The following is a 19,621-nucleotide window of genomic DNA, read 5'->3' on the forward strand; positions in this document are numbered from 1 at the left end:
TCTCTTCCTCGGTCATTTGCAATTGATGATTACCCAGCTTACAACTTAATTTTTGGTTATTAGTCCCCAAGTGAGCCTGCAAGCATTCTACTGAATTGCATTCCATTGCTCCAGTCCTCAAGTTCATCATTCTGTGCAGTTCTTCAATCTCCTTAACTCATAATAAACCAAATTATATGTTATTTGCAAATTTTATCAGCATACTCCCACCATTTCCTTTGCACATTAAACTGGTTATCAAAGAAAAATTGATGTTTTTATAGCAACATTAACTCGAGCCAAGCCTGTACGTGCTATTCCTAATTCCTTTTGTTCTTGTGAGCTTTTTAGTGACCAAAGCCATGCTGTGACATCCACACGAGCCTCCGAACCTTCCCTTCGTCCCACTCTCCACTGGGAACTGCCCTTCTCCCAGCCCCAGGCCAATTAAAATCCAGCACTCTCAGGGCAACACCTAAAAGGTTTCCCTGTTGTTAAAACCCACTCAGCTCCACTTTGAAGATGGCTTTACGCTGCACACACAGCAGAGAGAACAAAAGCTGCTGGGTGCCTGCAGTTTCCCAGGGACTAAAATACACTGGGAGCTTTAAGCACCACAGGACACAACCTGCTCTGAGCAGAATTAGAGGGCATTATAGAAAAAAATGACAACCCTCATCTTATAGGTGACAGTAAAACTCCTAATTTATTTCCATTTTTACAACTGAACAGAACTTCCCAAGCTGGGATTTATTTACAGTTTTCACAATGTTAAGGCTTTAATGTAACAGATACTGCAAAATGTGTGAAACAGCAAACGGGCTGCAGTGAGTGGGTGGGTGAAGGGCAGGTAGCACCTGTTCCAAACTTCCCTATTCTTCTCTTCTTTGAGGTACAACTTCAGATATACTGATGAAATTGCTGTTTGCTCCACAGAGGGTCAGACAAGGAAAAATTCAGACATTCTAAGATTAGAAAGAACCATTTTCCTCACCTTTGTCTGAAAAATCCCTGCAGTACCTGCTGTAGAATTTGAACTGGCACTCCTTCATTAAGGTACATTTTCTGTTTCTTATCACCATTACTTTAATGTAAATACCCAAATTCAATATACATTAAGATACATTTTCATGTAGATTGTTCTGATGTTAAATCACCCCCAAAATTTCAATTTGTAGTTTTGTAGCATCTTATTCCAATTCTCTGGGTCTTGTTCTTGTTCTATTAAACCCTTCATTTGAGACAAGAAACTGAATGCTGAAGAATTACAGAAGGCCAAGGAAGGGGCATGAAGGGTCCAAAAAACAGGAGTTAGAGTGACGTGGCTTGAAACTGAAAAAGGAAGACAAAAATATATCCCAAGCAATGGAAAGCTGGTTGAAAGAGAGACAAAGTAGAGCTTGTGGGTAAGAAATACTATTTTTCTGTTATTTGCACTTGTTAAACACAAAAATACTATCTCATGCCCTGCAAATTTCATAGCCATGGATTGGCAGATGTTGGGAGAGAGGGGAACTTGGGAAGTTGCACAATTCTCCTACTCTTCCCTGGGGACACACTGGATCCTGCCAGAGGCAGAACACAACTGCACAAAGCTGGATCCTGAACCTCCAACAGATTTGGGGAAGGAGGACAAGGATGATCAACAGCACAGAGCAGACAACAGCCAAATTTATTAGAAAACTCTTCATAAATAAACAAGATGTCTGAGGGAGAGGTTTGTAAAGTTATGAGCAGAGAAGGAAAATAAGGGTAGCTTTCCATTCACTCTGAATAAATGTATTGAGCATCTATTCTCACTGAGAAAGACACAAAGCTACTACACAAATAAACTCTGCAAATTTACTCACTACCTTGAGGACGTACTCTTCTTTATCTTTCTGCAGATTTTAATTGATATTAGCAAACATTTGCTGTCTGCAGGACTGTCAATTTTTAGAATATCATTTACTGGAATTTAGTCTTCCATCTGCTCCAAATAAATTAAAAGTCCCTAAATCAGAATGTAAATTTTTCTGAAGAGTACTTCATATCAGGTGTAGGACCAGGAGAGAGACTGAGCATTCTCATGAGGAAAATACCACAAACAGCCAAACTAATGTCCCCTGTCTATGCCTCCAGGAATCTCAAGAGGTCCCTTCCCACCTAAAATGAATTTGTGCTTCTGCAAAATGGAGAACACGTCAGTACTTGCACTAAGGTTGCTATTGTGACCTCTTACCTTTGAGAGCAGAATCATCTTCTCCAAGATTTATAGTGTTTAATCCCAGCTTTTTACCACACATCACACTTCTCCTTCCACTCGTAGGGTACTGTAAACTGCAGCAGTTTTTGTTAGAAAGGGGCTCAAAAATGTCCAAGTCCACATCAGCATCCTTTCTGGTCAGCATTTGTGATCTCCCATTTCCAGTTGCATTTCTACTACTGGGTCTTCCCAGTTCATGTCTCTGACATTTGACATCCTCATTTTTGAGATCTGAAAAGTTTTTCATTATTTCATCTGGCTGTGTTGTAAATCTTGAGTTTAAATTCTGTTCTGTAGCAAGCCACAGAGGCTTCTGCCTACTGGGAGTAACTTGATTATTCTGTGTTACCTGGGAAGATGACTGCAACCAAGAAGGAATTGCACCTGCAGAATCAGACAATTTCCTTCCTGTTAACTTTTCCATTTGCTCACTCAAACAAAGCTCATCATCAGACTGAACGTGCTCTGGAACTGCTGCTGCTGCTGCCTCCTCTTTGGCATCTTTTGTACAAACTTGAGAAGGGAACACTTTTAGATCATCCTCTAACTGAGACAAATTTTTCTTTGTAAAGCTGATTGAGTTCATCTTAGGCTCAGGAAGATTTTCTTCTGGCAGAGCTTTCCAGTTCAGTGAACTACTGGTTGATTCTGAGCATTTAAAATGTAGGTCTGTTTTCTTGTCTGGGACTGCAGGTGCATTTCCTTCTTTCCTCTCAGTTGAGGGAGATGCTGAGGTATCTTGCTTGTGATCTGTAAGGTCAATTGTAGTGTTCTGGTCAGCAAGGAGATCTCCAGAGCCTCTCTCTAATTCACCATCAAATACAAGGTTCTCATCAACATACAACTTCACCTTCTTTGCTCCAACATCAAGGTCCTACAAAAATAAAAGTATGAAGATTTCAGTCAAGCTTTCAAGCATTAGGTATCACTGCTCTGGGCCTCTGACATTTGAACACTTAATCAATAGACAGATGAAAACAATTAAACCCTGTGTCAGTACGTGCTTTTGACTACTTTTTAATCTAAAGCTGAAACAACTAAAAAATACTGTGGAATAGGTAAGATTTTTTTTTTAAAGGACTGAAAACCCTGCTAGACACCACTATGAATCATTTTGTCTGGCAAGGTTTGATTATTTAGAAAAGCTTGAGGGAAAAACCCTAGATTAAGTACAATTATATTTGATCAGGATATCAATTCCAGAGGCATATTTTGCTTCAGCATCTCTAACATTCACCACATTCACGACATGTTCCACAGTGAACAACCACCCAGATCAAAGCCACCAGAGTTAAAAAGAGTAACAAAGAGTTACAGAAATGCAGAGCTAGAAAGAACAGTGAGAAAAAAATTATCCAGTCCATCTCTTTCCACTGAAGAATGTAAAATAACCTACACCATTGTGAAGAAATATGGTTTTAACAGTTTTCAACTAATCTGCCTTGATAGCCTATTCCAACACTTAACTAGCCTTTTAAACAGCAGCCCTTTATCTCAGACACAATTCTGCCACTCACAACTTTATGTTCTTCTTCTCTGTGGCACCCACCAATACCTGATTTTTTTATTCCATTGAAGTTGGAACTAATGTTCTTTCTATTCTCTTCACCATTTCCATATAACCTTTTTTCCCCCCTGACAAAAATACCATTATCTTCAAAGAAAATATAGAAGATGAGACACAATCCATCTCTTTTCTGTTCTCTGACTTGTCCATCTCATGGAGTCTTTCAGAGACTCTCTGTTCTTTCCTTCTTTTTGTGAAAACTAAGAAGCTTTTTGTGAAAGTAAGAAGTTTCAGTTTCATCCCTCTTGCTCATCTCCTGCATGTCAGTTCTCCTTGAATACTGATTTAAATTTTCCTCTGCTCCCAGACTAAACCAGTCACTCCTTCCCTTCCAAGTAAAAATGTTGCTGGTTCTTCACTCCTGAACACACTGTTTAAGGCTTACAAGTTTTCATAGCTTCCATCCTGCTACCTTCCCAATAATGACATGCATGAGGCAAAAAAATGCAATATGGACCTACCCAGAGGGAAAGCAGAAGATGCAGGCATGACAAGAAAGCTACAGGTGAGTGAGGGGAGTAGGTGTAGGAATGCAGGCCACATTCCTGATAGGAAAAGATAACCTTCACTAAGTTCCCAGAGAACAGCTGTAAACCCACTTTAATTGGCCATTATGGCACGGCTGCCTGTGGTACTCCTGTAGGATCATAAAGTGCTGTATTTCTGTGCTGATGAAGTCAGCCATAAAACAGGGTATTTTTTCCCCTTGAACGAGGACACTGCTAGATTGATCTAACTGGGGATCAAACCACTTCAGTAATTACATCTATTGAAAACTACCTGCATGGCTTTGCCTGGAATTATGATGGGGAAGAGAAAGACTATCAGGATGCCCCAATAATGCTATTTCTAAAATTTCTGTATGTCTAAACTGCCAAAGTCCTCCTTAAGTGCTAGGGATATCAGATATTCACAGCTGAATTTGGGATAACTGGAACATTTCTCTGTAACATTCCAGCTCTACTGCTGTTAGGAACACTCAGCCTTTAGTTCTGCATTTTTACCTGGAAATTGGTATAAACTGAAGGGGACCATAAAAATATAGATGTACATTTGGAAAGTATTTGTCAATGTCATCATTTTAAATTAAAATCAGCAAATTCTTAAGAACAACTTGTTTTGAAATGAATCCCACTGCGCTCACCAGCAGCAGAGGAGGACAGGTAGACAGAAAACACTACAAAATGAGATAGTGGAGCTCATTCTCCCTGAGAAAGGACCAGTCAAGCCCCAAAAAAAAAAGGGCCAGTCACTTCAAAATTACTATTCCAGTCAGTGGGACACTCTGTTCTCTGATGCTTTGGAATGTCTGGGATAGGTATTTTAGGAAGCAGAAAAGGTGTCTGAACTGTACCAAGATGAAGCAGCCAGGTATTTCTAGGATAACAGAGACAGACTGGACTGGGGCAGACATTCCAACAGCTGATAGCTCAGAAGAGCTAATGAAAATCTTCTGCACCAAAATCCTGAGCAGACTGAGCCTCAGGGAGGAAAAATCTGAACAGATCTCAGAGACTCCAAGAACAAACATACACAGGCACTAGACTAAAAACTGCTCTTTTTCATTCCCTCCCACCCCTCTTCTGAGTTTCCAGTTGCTTAGTGATCTGTTCTGGTGGAAAAGATTGACAGTTCAGCTTCCCCAGTACCACTGCTCAGCTCTCCTCCAGCGTGAGGAGGCTGGAAAAATCCCTTCCTCATGAGTAATCCCACCCTGTAAACAAACACTCAATACTTCATCCAGGGCACTGGTTTTCCCTCCTGGAAGAGTAATTAAAAGGGCACAATGTCTCAGAACAAGCAAGTAGGTAAGAGCAGTGTCAGAAAGAAAAAAGATTTTGTGAAAACAATTCTGGTTTCTTTGGATGCTCCTTCCCAGCTTGCACCCTCGGCCCTCCCACAGCGTCTGCTGAGATAGTGCTTCCCAAGGAGAAAATAAGGATGGTATTTCTGTCCCTTTTTGTGATATTTGTGCACAAAGGACAGAGCTTAAAACCAGAGGCACTTTTCTGAGAATTCCTCCTGGACAGAGGACCTGAAATTGCTTCTGCCTGACTTTTCAGAGAAGTGTGGAAAAGAAGCAGTAGAAAAGAAGTCAAGAACCAAAGAAAATTCTTCTACAAAACTAATTTGGAAGTTCCAAATTAGGAAGCTGGAACGAAGCTTCTGCATCCTTACAGATAATGCACTTCAGGGGTAATCCAGCACTGAAAAAAACCCCAAGAGAATGGACAGAAACATGTGCACAGGAGGAACAAACACAAGGGCAACCACCTGAAGAAGAAAATTACTCAACTAAGACCTTAATGCATTTAAGTATTGATTCCATTCCCAGTTTCATGAAGACATACAACGGACATCATACTGGATCTTTGAAAAAAGTTTTAATAGCACCAAGTAAGGATGCAAGTTCAAGGCTGTATCAAGTAGTTACAAAATGTCTGACTGTTGCAGACAAACTTGAAAAGAACTGGCTGCTCTTACACTTGTTCCCTGCCTGCAGACTAAAAATGACCTCCTTTTTGCAGGTCTCATCTGAAGTAAATAAAGGCAAGATGAAGCATCCTCTGAGACCTTCCTTGTAATCCAGCGAATCAAGGAATGATGTCATCTGACTTTTTCAGCTTCCTTCAGACATATTTCTTCTCCTTCCAGGCTCAAGTTCTGAAATTCAAATATACGAAAGTACTGCCCTGACTTAATTTTTGGCCTATTTTTGGAAGCAGTACTTGGACATCTCTCACTTACGTGGTTTTTGAGGGAAAGAAGGCAGTTAGAATGATTATCAAAATCCACACAGAAATGTGGCTCTGGATTTACATTAGCAGGAAGAAAATTGATAGTTCATTGTATTTTGGGGTTTTATACTTCTTAGACAAAACTTCCTCATGACAAATTACAGAATTAGGCAGAACTGCTTTGTATTACTCTTTCATCTTAAGGATAATGAGACATTTCTTTAGCAAGCGTAAACTGCTGCATTTCCACCAAATTCCATAGGATTATACTCCCAATGGATTTTACACATTGCCTCATAGCAGGTTATTAAAGAAGCAGAGCCTTGAAACACAGACAAACATTTCTGTGTACTTCCTGCATTATATCCAGTAGATTTGGTAACAAATCATACCATTACCTCCAAGAACAGCAGCCCTTTCGCACACTCTAATGATGATGGAACATCCTGTAGACCACATTTTAGTGAGAAAAGCTATTAAAATTCCAGGAAAATAAATATAAATCATGCTGTAGTAAATGTGTTTTAAGCTGTCCCTTCCACGGCCATTTCCACATGTATAAATTACCATATGTGCTTATATAAGGACATGGATGAGAGCAAAACCAGAGGGATAAAGCCTCTTATTTATAATCCAGGACAGCAAATCCTCTCTGATCCAGTACCTGGGATTTTTTTCTTAACATCACAGTGTACAAACAAGAATAATATTCATGGTGACATTCAAACACACAGACAAGAGACCCTTTGCCATCTGCCATGATATGTCTCCCTTGGAAGAGCAGATTACTTGTTTTATTATGAGCACACAGTAGTGGACTTTTTAATTGTCCCTGGCCAGGGAGGGGGGCTGCAACTAGATGATCTTTAAGGTCCTTCCAAGCCAAACCATTTTATGATTCTCATTAAAGTGACAAACCCCAAACTGAGCAAGAGTCAGCCTATGTGTATTTATAGACACCAGAAAACACAGATTTAAACCCGTATTTATTTACACTGTGATTAGACAGCTGAAAGTCTTGGATATTAAGATGCACTTACCTTTGTATCTTTATTTCTCACCACACTAAAGGATTAATGACAGAACGTGCAAGCCTTTTATTAGGTCTTTAGCGATCTTTAATAGCTTTAAAAGCAAATGCTCCTTGTGCCCATGAAAACATTATCCCTACATTGTTAGCACTTACAATTAAGACAAAAGCAAATTTCACAGCAGACAGGGACACATCATAGCTCCTCTTTTATTACAGGAAATTGTATCTACTTTTATTTCATGCTTTTAGAAAGAAGATCACGCTGAATTTCCCTAGGCAAGGCAAGAGCAAACATACAGAGGAGTTGAGAAAAGACTACTTACACTGGGAGTTGTTGTGTTGTAATTCCAAATCTTGATCTTGGATATACCAAAGTCACGTGACCGGGTGGGATTGCGGATAACAAAGTAAAGTTGGACGGGTGGGTGGAAAGGGCACATCCAAAGGCAGCTTTCCCTGGGGAGCTAAAAACACGAACAAGCAGACTGTCACTAATGCTCCTTCTCCTGGAGCAGGGTATTTTAATTAACTCCCCACCCCCCAGCAGAACAGGCAGCCATTAGAAAAGTAAAGGTTTCATAAAATCTGCCACGTAAAGAGCAAAACCTCAGCCTCGTTTCCCAAGAGTAAATCCCACTCTCCCGCCTGTCAGACAGCTCCCAACAACCTGGCAATGAGCTAAAGGTCAGCTGCCTGCTGTCCCAGGGAGACATCTGCATGCTCAGAACACAGGCACAGCAAGCCCAGTTTATTTTAATCAAATTAATCAGCTTTGCTGGCACTAGGGGGGATCGCGGAGCACAATGGACACTCTACAATCATTTTACAATTTCTTCGCTTCTGGCTCATCCTCTAAGGAGGGGAATCTTTGAGAATTTTACTTTACTGCCTGCCTCTACTTTAATCAGGCTTTGCAGATAATCAGCTTCACTTACAGATCTATTCCTCAGAGCTATATTGGACTCTACACTTGAAATTTTCTAAGATATCACAGAATTCCCAACATTAATTTTACATACAACTGGCAATCGAGAGGTTTGAAAGTACCAAAAAATGCCTCATTATGGACATTGTTAAGAACTGCTACCTTGACATGTTCAGAATGTAGGAAAAGGATATGTGACAGCTCAGAAAGAAGAGTTTCAGAATCAAAATGTTGAATATTAATATATTTGATGTCCAGTGTTACCCCAAAACGGAGATGAACAAGGCCACAAAGTGAATACACATGCAGGTAACATTCCAGTGATCTGAAATTAGCTGATAAATTAGTTCCCCTTCTGTTCTCAGGGACACACAGTACACAGAAGATAACAGGAAGTACTTTTGCACATCTTTCTCTCTGGAGCGCTTCAGTTTCTCTTGAAGGCAGTAACCACAGAACTTTTCTCCAGAGTACTTCAGTTTCTCTTGAAGGCAGTAAGCACAGAACTTTTCTCCAGAGTACTTCAGTTTCTCCTGATGGCAGTAACCACAGAACTTTCCTCCAGAGTGCTTCAGTTTCTCTTGAAGGCAGTAAGCACAGAACTTTCCTCCAGAGTGCTTCAGTTTCTCTTGAAGGCAGTAAGCACAGAACTTTCCTCCAGAGTGCTTCAGCTGTGTAACTAACACAAGGACAAGAGCCCTGCAGCCTGTTCAGAACTATCATGAATAGATCCACTTCTCACCGTGATCATCTCTGTACTCCAGACTCTCATGGGTCTCTGCCCCAGAGCCTCTCAAAAAGCTCTGGGAGATTGTTTCTGCTTTCAGCAACAGTTTGGAGCACAAACAGCCATAAGAGTGCCAGACAGGTTTCATCCTTTCTACTTAAAAAGAAAGAAGCCTCTTGACATCAAAGAAATGAAGGACAGCCTTCAAATCAGTGTGAGCCCAACTCCAGGGTCAACTTCAAAGCTGCATCATGTTTTTGAAGCCATACTGTGAACAAGAATGGTTAAAAAACAATTTCCCAACCACAGACAACATCTGATCAGCAATCTAGCTGCACACGTCTCCAGTCAGGACCTGACTCCCCAGAAGTCAGTAAGTTCTGGTGTATATTGAGAGCCAGAGGTGCCTTCACAGGACCGTACCTGATTCAGCACCAAAATGGAAAGACCTGTTCCTGCTTCTCACTGGTATCTCTGTAAAACTGCACATGATGTCCCAAAAATCAGAGGTTTATCAGAGCCAGACCAAGGGTTGTGCCCTGCATGAGAGGCAGCCACAGAGATCATTTTGTTTATCAGTGGAAATAAGTGATACGGCTGAGGTTACACAACCTCCCAGGTGTTACAGTCCCCATCAGGGCGTCAAAGATCTGACACCAGAAATTGAAGGCACCTTGACGGATCCATGCCAAAACTCAAGAGACTGAGGAGGACCCTCATGTTTTATCCCAAAGAGTGATGTCATGTCTTTGCCTTCACAGGAGGTACTTGAGGCTGGGGTTACTGTCTAAGCTGAAAAGTCTAACTCAAAAATTCTTTGAACCATAAGGGTGAACCTGATATGTTAAGGAGTCGGAATCACATTTGACCTGGACCAAGGAAAAAGGCAAGAGTGGAAACCTTTAGTCTTAAGATTTTGTGAGAGAATTGGCCTCAGGCACTGCTTCTTGTGGGCACTGAAGGTGTAAATGATGGAGAGTAAAGGAAGCCTCAAGCACTGTGAAGAGGAATGACGCAGGTCTAAGGGTCCCCCATGGTGAGGAAACACCTTTGTTAGATATTTACCTGTCCTTGTTATTCTGAGGTTTAAAAGACCTCTAGATACAAATAAGAATCAAAAGGTTTATGGAAAACAATTTCAATAAAATACCTAATGTATGACTTACTAAATATTATCACAAAATCCCAGCATGGTTTGGGTTGGAAGGGACCTTAAAGATCATCCAGTTCCAACCCCCTGCCATGGGCAGGGACACCTTCCACCGTCCCAGGTTGCTCCAAGCCCCACCCAACCTGGCCTTGGACACTGCCAGGGATGGGGCAGCCACAGCTTCTCTGGAAAACCTGCGTCAGGGCCTCACCACCCCCACAGTAAAGAATTCCTTCCTTATATCTAATCTAAAAAGTTGAGAGCACCTGATATTCTGCCAGGCATTTTTTTCTTTTACAGAGTATCGCAAAACACAAGGAAGGAGGGAGTTTAAGTGCTCTTCTTAAAAGTCTGCAAGGCTAATAAATAAACTAATAAAATAAAACCCCACACCTTCAGTAAGAGTATTCTCAAAGACAAAAGCACACCTAAATGATCAAAGATGGAAGTGTTTTAACCATGGTGAAATGAGTTTTCCACACAGTAAGTTTTTATTTCAAGTTTTCATTCTGTTGAAAATATTCATTGCTTGGAGATTGATTAATTTATTGAGTTTTTAATGCACCCTAAAGCTTACTTGTATGATCTGAAGTGTACACAAACTGGAAATGCTGCTCTGCCTTCTGAAGGAATCTGCAATTCAGGCACCACATACCCACAGCCTAAGAGCATATTCCCTGCCCAGATTGCATCTTGGATGAAGCCTCAAGAGAGGAGATTAGAAAGTCACAAATCAAGGGGATATATTAATCAATGAAATATAAAAGCTCATTACTTAAGAATATTGGGATATATAAATGAATGAGTAATACTGAGAATAACAGGTTCATAATGGCTTAATGAATGTATTACTACATAATTTATAAATACTTAGAGAGTCTGAGAGTCACTACTACAACCACTACTACCACTGCTACTGAGTGTCACCTGCCAGACAGCACAGCCTAAAAAGGAGAATGGGTATTTATGAGATCCAAACCACAATTGTCACTAAGGAAGACGCTTCAGGAAAAAATATTTGTCTGGAAATAATACTCCATAAGGAGTTCCAACTAAATCTCAAAATACTGCATATTTGTCCTCCTTCAAGTCTCATTTACCTTGCGAGCAGAAAAGCACCATTAGCATGAAATGAGTTGTAATTTATGTTTTTAATAGGCTAAGTCCTTTAGTATCCTTGTGCACTAAAATCATACTAATTTTTCACTAGAATCCTTGCTCTGGAGGCCCATGACAACAAATGACACTGAGTGAAAGTGCAGCACAAACAGAACTATGGCTGTATGGAGGGCTGTGGACATTTGCTAATTCTTTCACACCAGTCACTGTCTTTTGTCCATTGTCATTAGTATGGGAGCACCTCGTATCTCTTCATCTTGCTGTCTCGCACAAGAGCCATGAAAGACTTTTACCTGCCACATATTTTTCTTAATCTCTTGTTCAAAACTACCTACACAGTCTCATATTTGCATGATTCTTCCCTAGGTAAAAGCATAACAAGGGAACAAGAGAAAACAGGCACATTTTCTTTGAAAATTTACTTAGATTTGTATTATCCATCTGAAAAAAAATTAGCAGTGAAGCTCCTGTACCTTCAGACCACAAGAATTACTTCAGTTCTTAACACTGTCTGCATCATTAATTGTTGTCTTCCCTGATGGGGGAGACGTTCAGATTTTTGCCAGGAGACAAAAGGAGGCAAATGGGACTTCATGGCTTCTCAGTCTCCTGATAGGTGTTTATTAATTCTAATCTAAGGAGTACAAGCCACTGGCATGGCTTAGACATAGCACAGAGCAGAGAATGCAGCAAGAAGACAACTTAGCAAGATCTCACAGCCTTTTTAAAGGTAAATTACCCAATGAAAACTTAAAACACAAGGTATTTTCACTTTTTCACCACTGTCCCACAAGCTCCTAAATCACGTAGACAGGAACTGCGGAATTCTGTATCCAATCATCCCAGACCACTATTGCTGCAAAATATGGAGTTAGTGAAGAAGGAGAAAGAAGCTTTTAACTACAACTTATCCTCCATTTTGAGGTTTTCTACTTCTATCTATTTACTATGCAATTAGACCTAAAAACTCTAAATTTTTCACCCTGTGATAATCTCACATAGTATTGTATCACCTAATTCTCACCATTGTCGATTCAAATTCTTCCCAGAGGCTAGGCAAATTTTCCCATGGACAAAGGTCAAAACCAGTACTGACCAGAGGGGTAAAACCTTTCAAAACAGGCAGAGAAATATTCTCTGCATTCTAGGTTCCCACAAGTTCTAAAACAAAGTTGTAACTGAATACCAACATCTTGAACAGGAGAGCTGGATTTGTTACTAATAAGCAATGTTTGTAGGGCTTTTTAATTATCAGATAGTTGTTATGCAGTTGGGTTCAAAATGCAACCACATCTCTGAACAAAAAACCTGGTGATAGAGTATTACAGGAATATTACAATGAGAGATTTGAACATCCAGGACTAAGCTGTCTTACATTTAAGTCGTTTTTGACCAGGCAGCACAAATCCCCTGCATTGTCAGCATTTCGAATGTCCACATCGTGAGGAGACACAAAGATCCTCTTGTTGTGCAAATCAAAGAATTCCACCTGGCTCAGGCCCACGTTTGCTGGATTCCCCCAGTTAGAAAGAAGTTCCATAGTCACATAAATGGCATCATGCACTTCCATACTGGTTGTCATCTGGACCAAAATGAAATACGGTAAAAACATAAGCGACAAACCAATAAAATGTGAAACAAAATAGATTGTTAACACTGCAAAAGTGATGGGTCAGAAGCAAAAAGATTGCAAAGTCAAGGCTATTTGGATGACATTCAATCAGTCATTCTGGGTTCCACCAATTCTGCCACACATCAACACTCTTAAAAAGCCTAAAGAGAAGGCAACTCTCTGTTCTTTGTCTGATTCCTTTGTCATTCTGATGAACAGTGATAAATTCTCTTCTCTCACCCTGCCATATGTTTATTATTTGATGTAGGGCAGAGTTGAGGGATGCAGCTCATTTAATGTACTTTTATTTCAATAATACTGGGAAGCACCAATTACAGTGCACAGATGCACAAACCTTCTCTCTCCACATGGAGTTTACTCCAGCTTTGTCACCAGCCAGCGATCTGTCATTGTCACAGGCAGAATGGCTCCCACGCTCCGCGAACGCTTTCAGGAGTCTCTTCTTTTGTCTGAAACAATGTATTCTGGGTTATTTCCTCATGATTTCTGCATTTTTAAGAAATAGTTGGTGCAAAGGTGAAGAGATGGTAGGATGAACCCCACAGGAAAATGCACCCCCCACACAGTGAATGACAACTTTCACAGCATTCCACCTTAGATACACAGAGTTTTTTAACCAAGCTGGGCTCCAGTTCCCAGCTGGTTCTGAGGCAGTGTGAGAAGAGAATGCAGAGGTGATATGAAGAGAGTAAAGTGAGATGTTGGTAGATCCTGCTCCACAGAAACTGGCCCAAGGCTGCATTCCCCAATTTGCCACTTGCAAGGTGTCTCAAGTATTTGATGATTACTGGGTATAGCAATTGGACTGGTGGTATTCTAAAAAATCTGTCTTCAAAGAAGGAAGTTATCCTGAAGCAAATATATATAAATATATACCTGCTTCCAAAAGGGCAGAATCTCTCCACAGCTCTTGTGACTGTAGTCCTTGTCTGGCGTTTTTCTGGAGGTTCAGTCATTGCAGAAAGAAGAGATGAAACAGAAGATGTCTTCTAAGTAAGAAAAAGATGAATCTGTTTCATTCAGATTGTTCTCACCAAATAGCATCAATCTGCATCTCTGGAACAAGTAAGAGTTTGGGCCCAGCTCATCTGTAAGCCTATACAAAGTTAAAGCACATTTCATGGAGTTGGTCTTGATTTGCAATGAAAGAGCTGAGCTTGGAGCTTGATCTGCTACATGGAAGAAAATGTAGAAGCATACTCTGAGGACTACAAAATACACACACACATATATATAAACATATCTATAAAATCTCACTGTATACATTCGGTAGGACTCAAGGTTGGCCAAAGCTTTGGCACAGGTCTACTAGACCTTCTCCTCGAAAAATGGATCATAAAGTCTCTTAAATCCCCAAACCCCTCAATTCTATTAGCACAAAATAATGATTTATTTTTTAAATACAGAGCTATCAGTAGGCTACCTAAGAGAAAACAGAGGAAAAGTGCTGCATTCTTACAATGCTATGGGCTCTTTCTCTGACTTTACTTCACTTTTTTGTTGATTTTTGTTGATTTCCTTGCTTATGAGTTTTTAATTGTTTTTAAACATGGTTGCTGGAGGTAAGAGATGAACACACACTGGGGCAGAAAACCCTCAGTGAGATCTAGCAGTGTACAGGACAGCTCTGCTCCGAAAGCAGAGCATGCACTAACAGGGAACAGTACCCATATTAATGAGTCCTGGAGGAAGGTAGGATTCATTGGGATGGAAATCACACATTGTCTTGTTTCAGAAGCTTCCAGGATGAAAATGGCTCAAGTGGGCCTGCAGCTGTGCATTTGACTGTATAGACACATCATATGGCTGGTCTATCAGTTGCTCAGTGATCCCTGTAATCAAGAGGGAGCTGTGGGATGCCATCCTGAGGAAACAGATTAAAGAAAACAACCCTTTGGAAGAATAACACAAATTAAATTACACTTAGGGAGCATCACCATTCATTCATACACAATCTTAATGTGTAAGAGATTGTAATTCATGGGGGTTTTGCTACTTGATCAAACAGCTCTATTTTTTTTGCCATACCTTTTGGGGGTTTCTGGCAACTGTCTGCCTTTGCAGATCTCCCTGCAAGAATTCATTCTCAATCTGTACTGCTTGAACCACAGCTGAAACGGAGAGGTCAGGATCCTTCTCACACACACTCTTCCTAGTTACTGAAAGGGATGTTTCTGGTCGACTTAAGGGCTCTGCCACCAGAAAAAAGGGAAGAAATACTCATTTGTTCAGGACACACAAGTATGGAACATTCCAGCATCTGAAACATCCCATTCAGTTACTGACACAGGGCTTTGCAAGCAGTCTGTAACCATCCCAAACGAGGCTGAATTCCCCCAATTTGGTTTTATGTTAAGATTCCAAGTCACATCTACTTTAGGCAACAGTTAAAACATCATCATAAGAAGAGGAAAACTGACAAATGAGGAAAATAATTTTTATGCCTTTAGATTGCTGTGTTCTGATATTTAGTGGAAATGCCTTGTAATAGTCCATTGAAAACAAGTACATATAATTTAAGCACAGCAGGAATTTGTAATTGGGGTGTTCAGCTACTTTGAAGGAATCCCCAGAGTCTTCTAGCAAAACAAGGGGAGTCAGGAGTCACTATTTACCAGGCAAAATAAATGACTTTATCACTTAAGCAGTCATCACAATGCCCACACGAATCCCAATCTTCCCAAACTTCATGGAGAAATAGAAACGTCACAGCCTATAAACAGGTTTGAGAGAAAGGAAATAAAATTTAACAACAGATGATGTGAGATTGGACTAAAAGAGAAGCACAGTGGTTGTATCTGAGAGCTTTAAAAGTCAAGGGAAGAAAAGAGACTGAAGTTGTACAGACATTTAGAGTGAGGGGAAATACTGAACAGGCTGAAGTGCCAGTGTGCTCTCAGTGCTGCAGGAAGGAGAGCACAGTGCAAGTAACATGAAGTCCACCTTGAAAAGACAAGAAGTTAAAACTGAGTTGAGATTTGTGTGCATTCACTCTTTGCACATACGCCCATGAAAACTTCCAACAAGCATCAGTCATCTCTGCAAAAAACAGGGGTAAAGATCTGCTTGTTCTTCTGTACTGTATCATCCCCCTGAAATGAAATTAATTTAGAATTTAACATGATAGTTGGACAGAAACAGTTCCAACCAGCACTATTATAACCTGAGAAAATGCTGCACACATCTCTGGGAAGTCAAAGCAACATCTGCTGCAACAGATGGTGGGTGAGGGTCTCAGAAGCTACAAAGGGGATTTATTCTGGAGCCAAAAAGAATTAACTTCTTTTCCTCTGTTTGGTTTTCTGCTGATTAAGAAACTAATATTTTGGCTTTTCAAAACCACTGGCCTTACTGCTTTCTTGGGAAACATCTGGATTCTGCTTTTCTGAAAAGAGCAGCTTGACCACAGAGTATGGTGGGTCTGAAAACTTCACCTCAGACCTTTCAAAATTCAAGCTGATCACACTTGTTCAGTTAAGAACTGCACTGAACTACAGCTGCAGTCATGACTTCAGCCCTGGCATTTGGGGTTTGGTGTGTTTTGTTGGGGTTTTTCCCCAGGTAAAGACCACACCTTAGCAGTAGATTTTTAGAACAAACAGCAGTGGCTTCAAATTATGTCTCCAGCCCAGGAAAAATATTTTCCAGTATGGTCCTAGATACTGGCATATCTACCCAGCACTGCAGCCTGATCTCAGTGTAATTCAAGTACAGTCCCAAGCAGCCACAGAGCTCTTTTGTCATGCTGTGGAAAACCGTGCCTTTATTGTGGTAGAGAACTCTGAATTTTGTATTGTTACAAATGTGCTGTGTTAAACTCTTCCACCAAACATCAACTGCTGATTGGGAGAACACACATTTCCATTAATACCACAGGGAACAGATCTCCCTGAGGGAAGTGGGAAACACAGAGCAAGTACTGAACAAGGACTGAAATGGAGAGGGAAAATCTTGTGCTGTGAAAGCAGAAAGAGAAGGAAAATAGTAAAGATGTGGCAGAAGATTAAAGTATACAGGATTTTATACTTTATCACAATTTCACTGAAGTCAGAACACTCAAGGTGTTAAAAACAACAACAAAAGCACAGAAAATTCCACTTAAAAGAAAACAGGCAGGGGAGTGACAGCTAAAAAAATCACTTAATGACAGATGTGTGCTGAAATTGCATCTGAGCCAGAGAGGGAAAAAGCATGAAAACTCTCCTTATTGGCATCATATACTCTTATTTCTTACTAGAACAAATTATTTCATGTCTGTCCTGGTGCAAGAACTCAGCAGAAAGTGGCCGAGTGACTTCATTTTTCAGCATGACTGGTTTGACAGGAATGTACACCTCAGCACTGTCCTTTCTTTTGGCTGAGAGAACTCGCACTGGCTTCACTTCTGCAAGATAAAGAGGAAACAGAAATGACAAACTTTTAAGTTACATGGAAGCAGCCAGCCCAGGAAAAATTATTGGATTTTAAATGCTGAAGTTTTGCCACTTTAATTATGTTGGCATAGCTGAAGTGATGATTTCCCTCCCTTTCACTGACACTGTTCTATTGATGTAGAAGCACATATGCATGGCTGGCACTAACTCAGTGAAACAAAATAAAAATAGTATTATAATGTACCAATACATCTCATCTCTGCCAGATATTTACCTGCATTACTGTCAAGAAAAGCAAAAATAAAAGAGAAGTCCTGAGTCACTCGTTAACACAGTTATACCAAAGTAAATTCTTAAAATACAGACTCAAATGCTGTCTTGTTTAGAAGTTTCAAAGGGGGAGAGGGTTGCTTAGAATAGTTCATATAAGTACTTCTTCACTTTTTGATCTGAGAATTATTAATGCCTCTGTTGCTTCCATCACAGCTTTGAAATTTCCCTCTGGACAAAAAGTGATGCACTCTCCCAGAGATCTTGCTCTCACTGCAGCTCCATCCCTTGTTCCTGTCTCTTCTTCTGCCCTTCTCCCCGTTCACACTCCACTCACATCTATGATAATGAAAGGAACACTCCTCTATTTAATTTATTCAAAGATTGTTCCTCTTAATTTATGCAATTAACTATGGATTAGGAAAAGAAAAAAAAAAGAAGTAAAATAAACAAAACCAAAAAACCAAAACCAATTACTGTACCTGAAATGAGCAGGGAGGGAATTTTGAGAACTATTGAAGGTAGTTCTAGGTCTGGTTTCTGCCTGAACTCTCCACCCTTTGTTAAAAACATCTTTGAGACCTAACGACTGGTTGTGGGTTTGGACACTGAGGTCTCCAAAGGTGACAAAAAGAGACAAAAAGAGACAAAAAGAAGGGGCTCATGTCAATTACAGCCCACACTGTGACAAGTATCCAGCACCCTGGATGTGAAATAAAGTCGAGACTGGGAAGATTTGGCTTCCTGAATTAGTGCAAAAACGGTTCAAAAATATATTTTAAAACATGATAATTTCTTGAGAAATATCACAGACAGTCTGAGACAATCTTAGTTTCAGTGTCCAGACATGGTGATGCAGGTGCATTAACCAGTGCTGTGTCTTTGGCTTTGCAAAAAAATTTTTTATGAAGTACAAGACGATGCAAGTCTCCCAAATGAGGAGATCAAAACAACAGGTTTGCTGAAGAGCATGAGAACTTAGGAGGGTATGGAGTAACTCCTAATGATCAACCAGCTATTCCCTTAAAAAATTCCCTCAAGGAATTGTTATTGTAGCACTGCAGTAGTGTGAAAGACACAGACTCACTGCTTTGATCCTGGTTGAACTCCAGCACAGTCAAGGCACCAGAATCAAGGCCAGAGCATCTCCCAGCATCCTGATGTTCAGAACCTTCCTTCTGCAGTGCCCCACTGCTATCCAGCTGAAGGCCTTCAAAGCCTGTAATTGCTTCCTCGGTGGGAGATGGCTCTGAAAACACATCCTCTTCAACAGAGTCATAATCATCACTAAGGGAGTCTTCTTTCATCCTTTCCTCTTCCATACTGCACTGCAAGCTGCTTCTCAATTCCTGGTACAATATAAACACATCTGTCAGAAAAGCTCAAACTTGTATTTTAAAACAAACCAGAGTGGCTGCCTCTTCCTCCCCAGGAGAAAGAAAAATCTTCTCATGAACTCGGAGCTGTAATGCAGCTAAAAACATTCACATTCCTGTGTTACATCTTGGCTCCTTTGATGAGGGCTTGTAAAGAAAAATCATCCCACAACTCCTGTGCTCCTTCTCATCAGTATCCAGCAGGAACATTCTGTAGACCAAGGAGTTTTTATGTGCAAAACCAATTTTTAGGAGTAAGTTACAAAAAGCAAGTAAGGGGGAGAGCAAAGGCATATATTTGTGCAGTCTCACAGTTGTGCCTTGCTATTTGAAGAGTAGCTGCAATCCAGAATTTCCAAATGCCTTCACAAGACTGTCAAGCTCATGTAGCAGCAACTCCTTTTTAAGCACTTGAAAGATGATAATAGTCCTGCCTTGTACACATCTGTACTTCAAAAACCAGTAGAAAAAGAGTTGGGGTCAAAT

At 40.4% G+C, this 19,621-nt stretch overlaps 1 protein-coding gene across 5 annotated transcripts in view; it reads right to left on the minus strand.

Moving 5' to 3' along the window:
• Positions 1 to 19,621, minus strand: part of LOC121669184 (katanin interacting protein) — a 58,131-nt gene that overhangs the window by 27,774 nt on the left and 10,736 nt on the right. For all 5 annotated transcript variants that reach the window (XM_042037810.1, XM_042037809.1, XM_042037811.1 and 2 more), the window contains 8 exons: positions 18,847 to 19,108; positions 17,351 to 17,500; positions 15,145 to 15,308; positions 13,993 to 14,105; positions 13,451 to 13,565; positions 12,859 to 13,065; positions 7,886 to 8,026; positions 2,201 to 3,098 (listed from right to left, as the gene is read on the minus strand). In XM_042037810.1, coding sequence (XP_041893744.1) covers positions 2,201 to 3,098; positions 7,886 to 8,026; positions 12,859 to 13,065; positions 13,451 to 13,565; positions 13,993 to 14,105; positions 15,145 to 15,308; positions 17,351 to 17,500; positions 18,847 to 19,108 — 2,050 coding nt within the window. The remainder of the gene's footprint in view (positions 1 to 2,200; positions 3,099 to 7,885; positions 8,027 to 12,858; positions 13,066 to 13,450; positions 13,566 to 13,992; positions 14,106 to 15,144; positions 15,309 to 17,350; positions 17,501 to 18,846; positions 19,109 to 19,621) is intronic.

This window comes from Corvus kubaryi, unplaced genomic scaffold, assembly GCF_017639235.1.
Source record: "Corvus kubaryi isolate FWS band 111438036 unplaced genomic scaffold, C.kubaryi_AGA036_p1.0 37387, whole genome shotgun sequence".
NCBI lineage: Eukaryota > Metazoa > Chordata > Aves > Passeriformes > Corvidae > Corvus > Corvus kubaryi.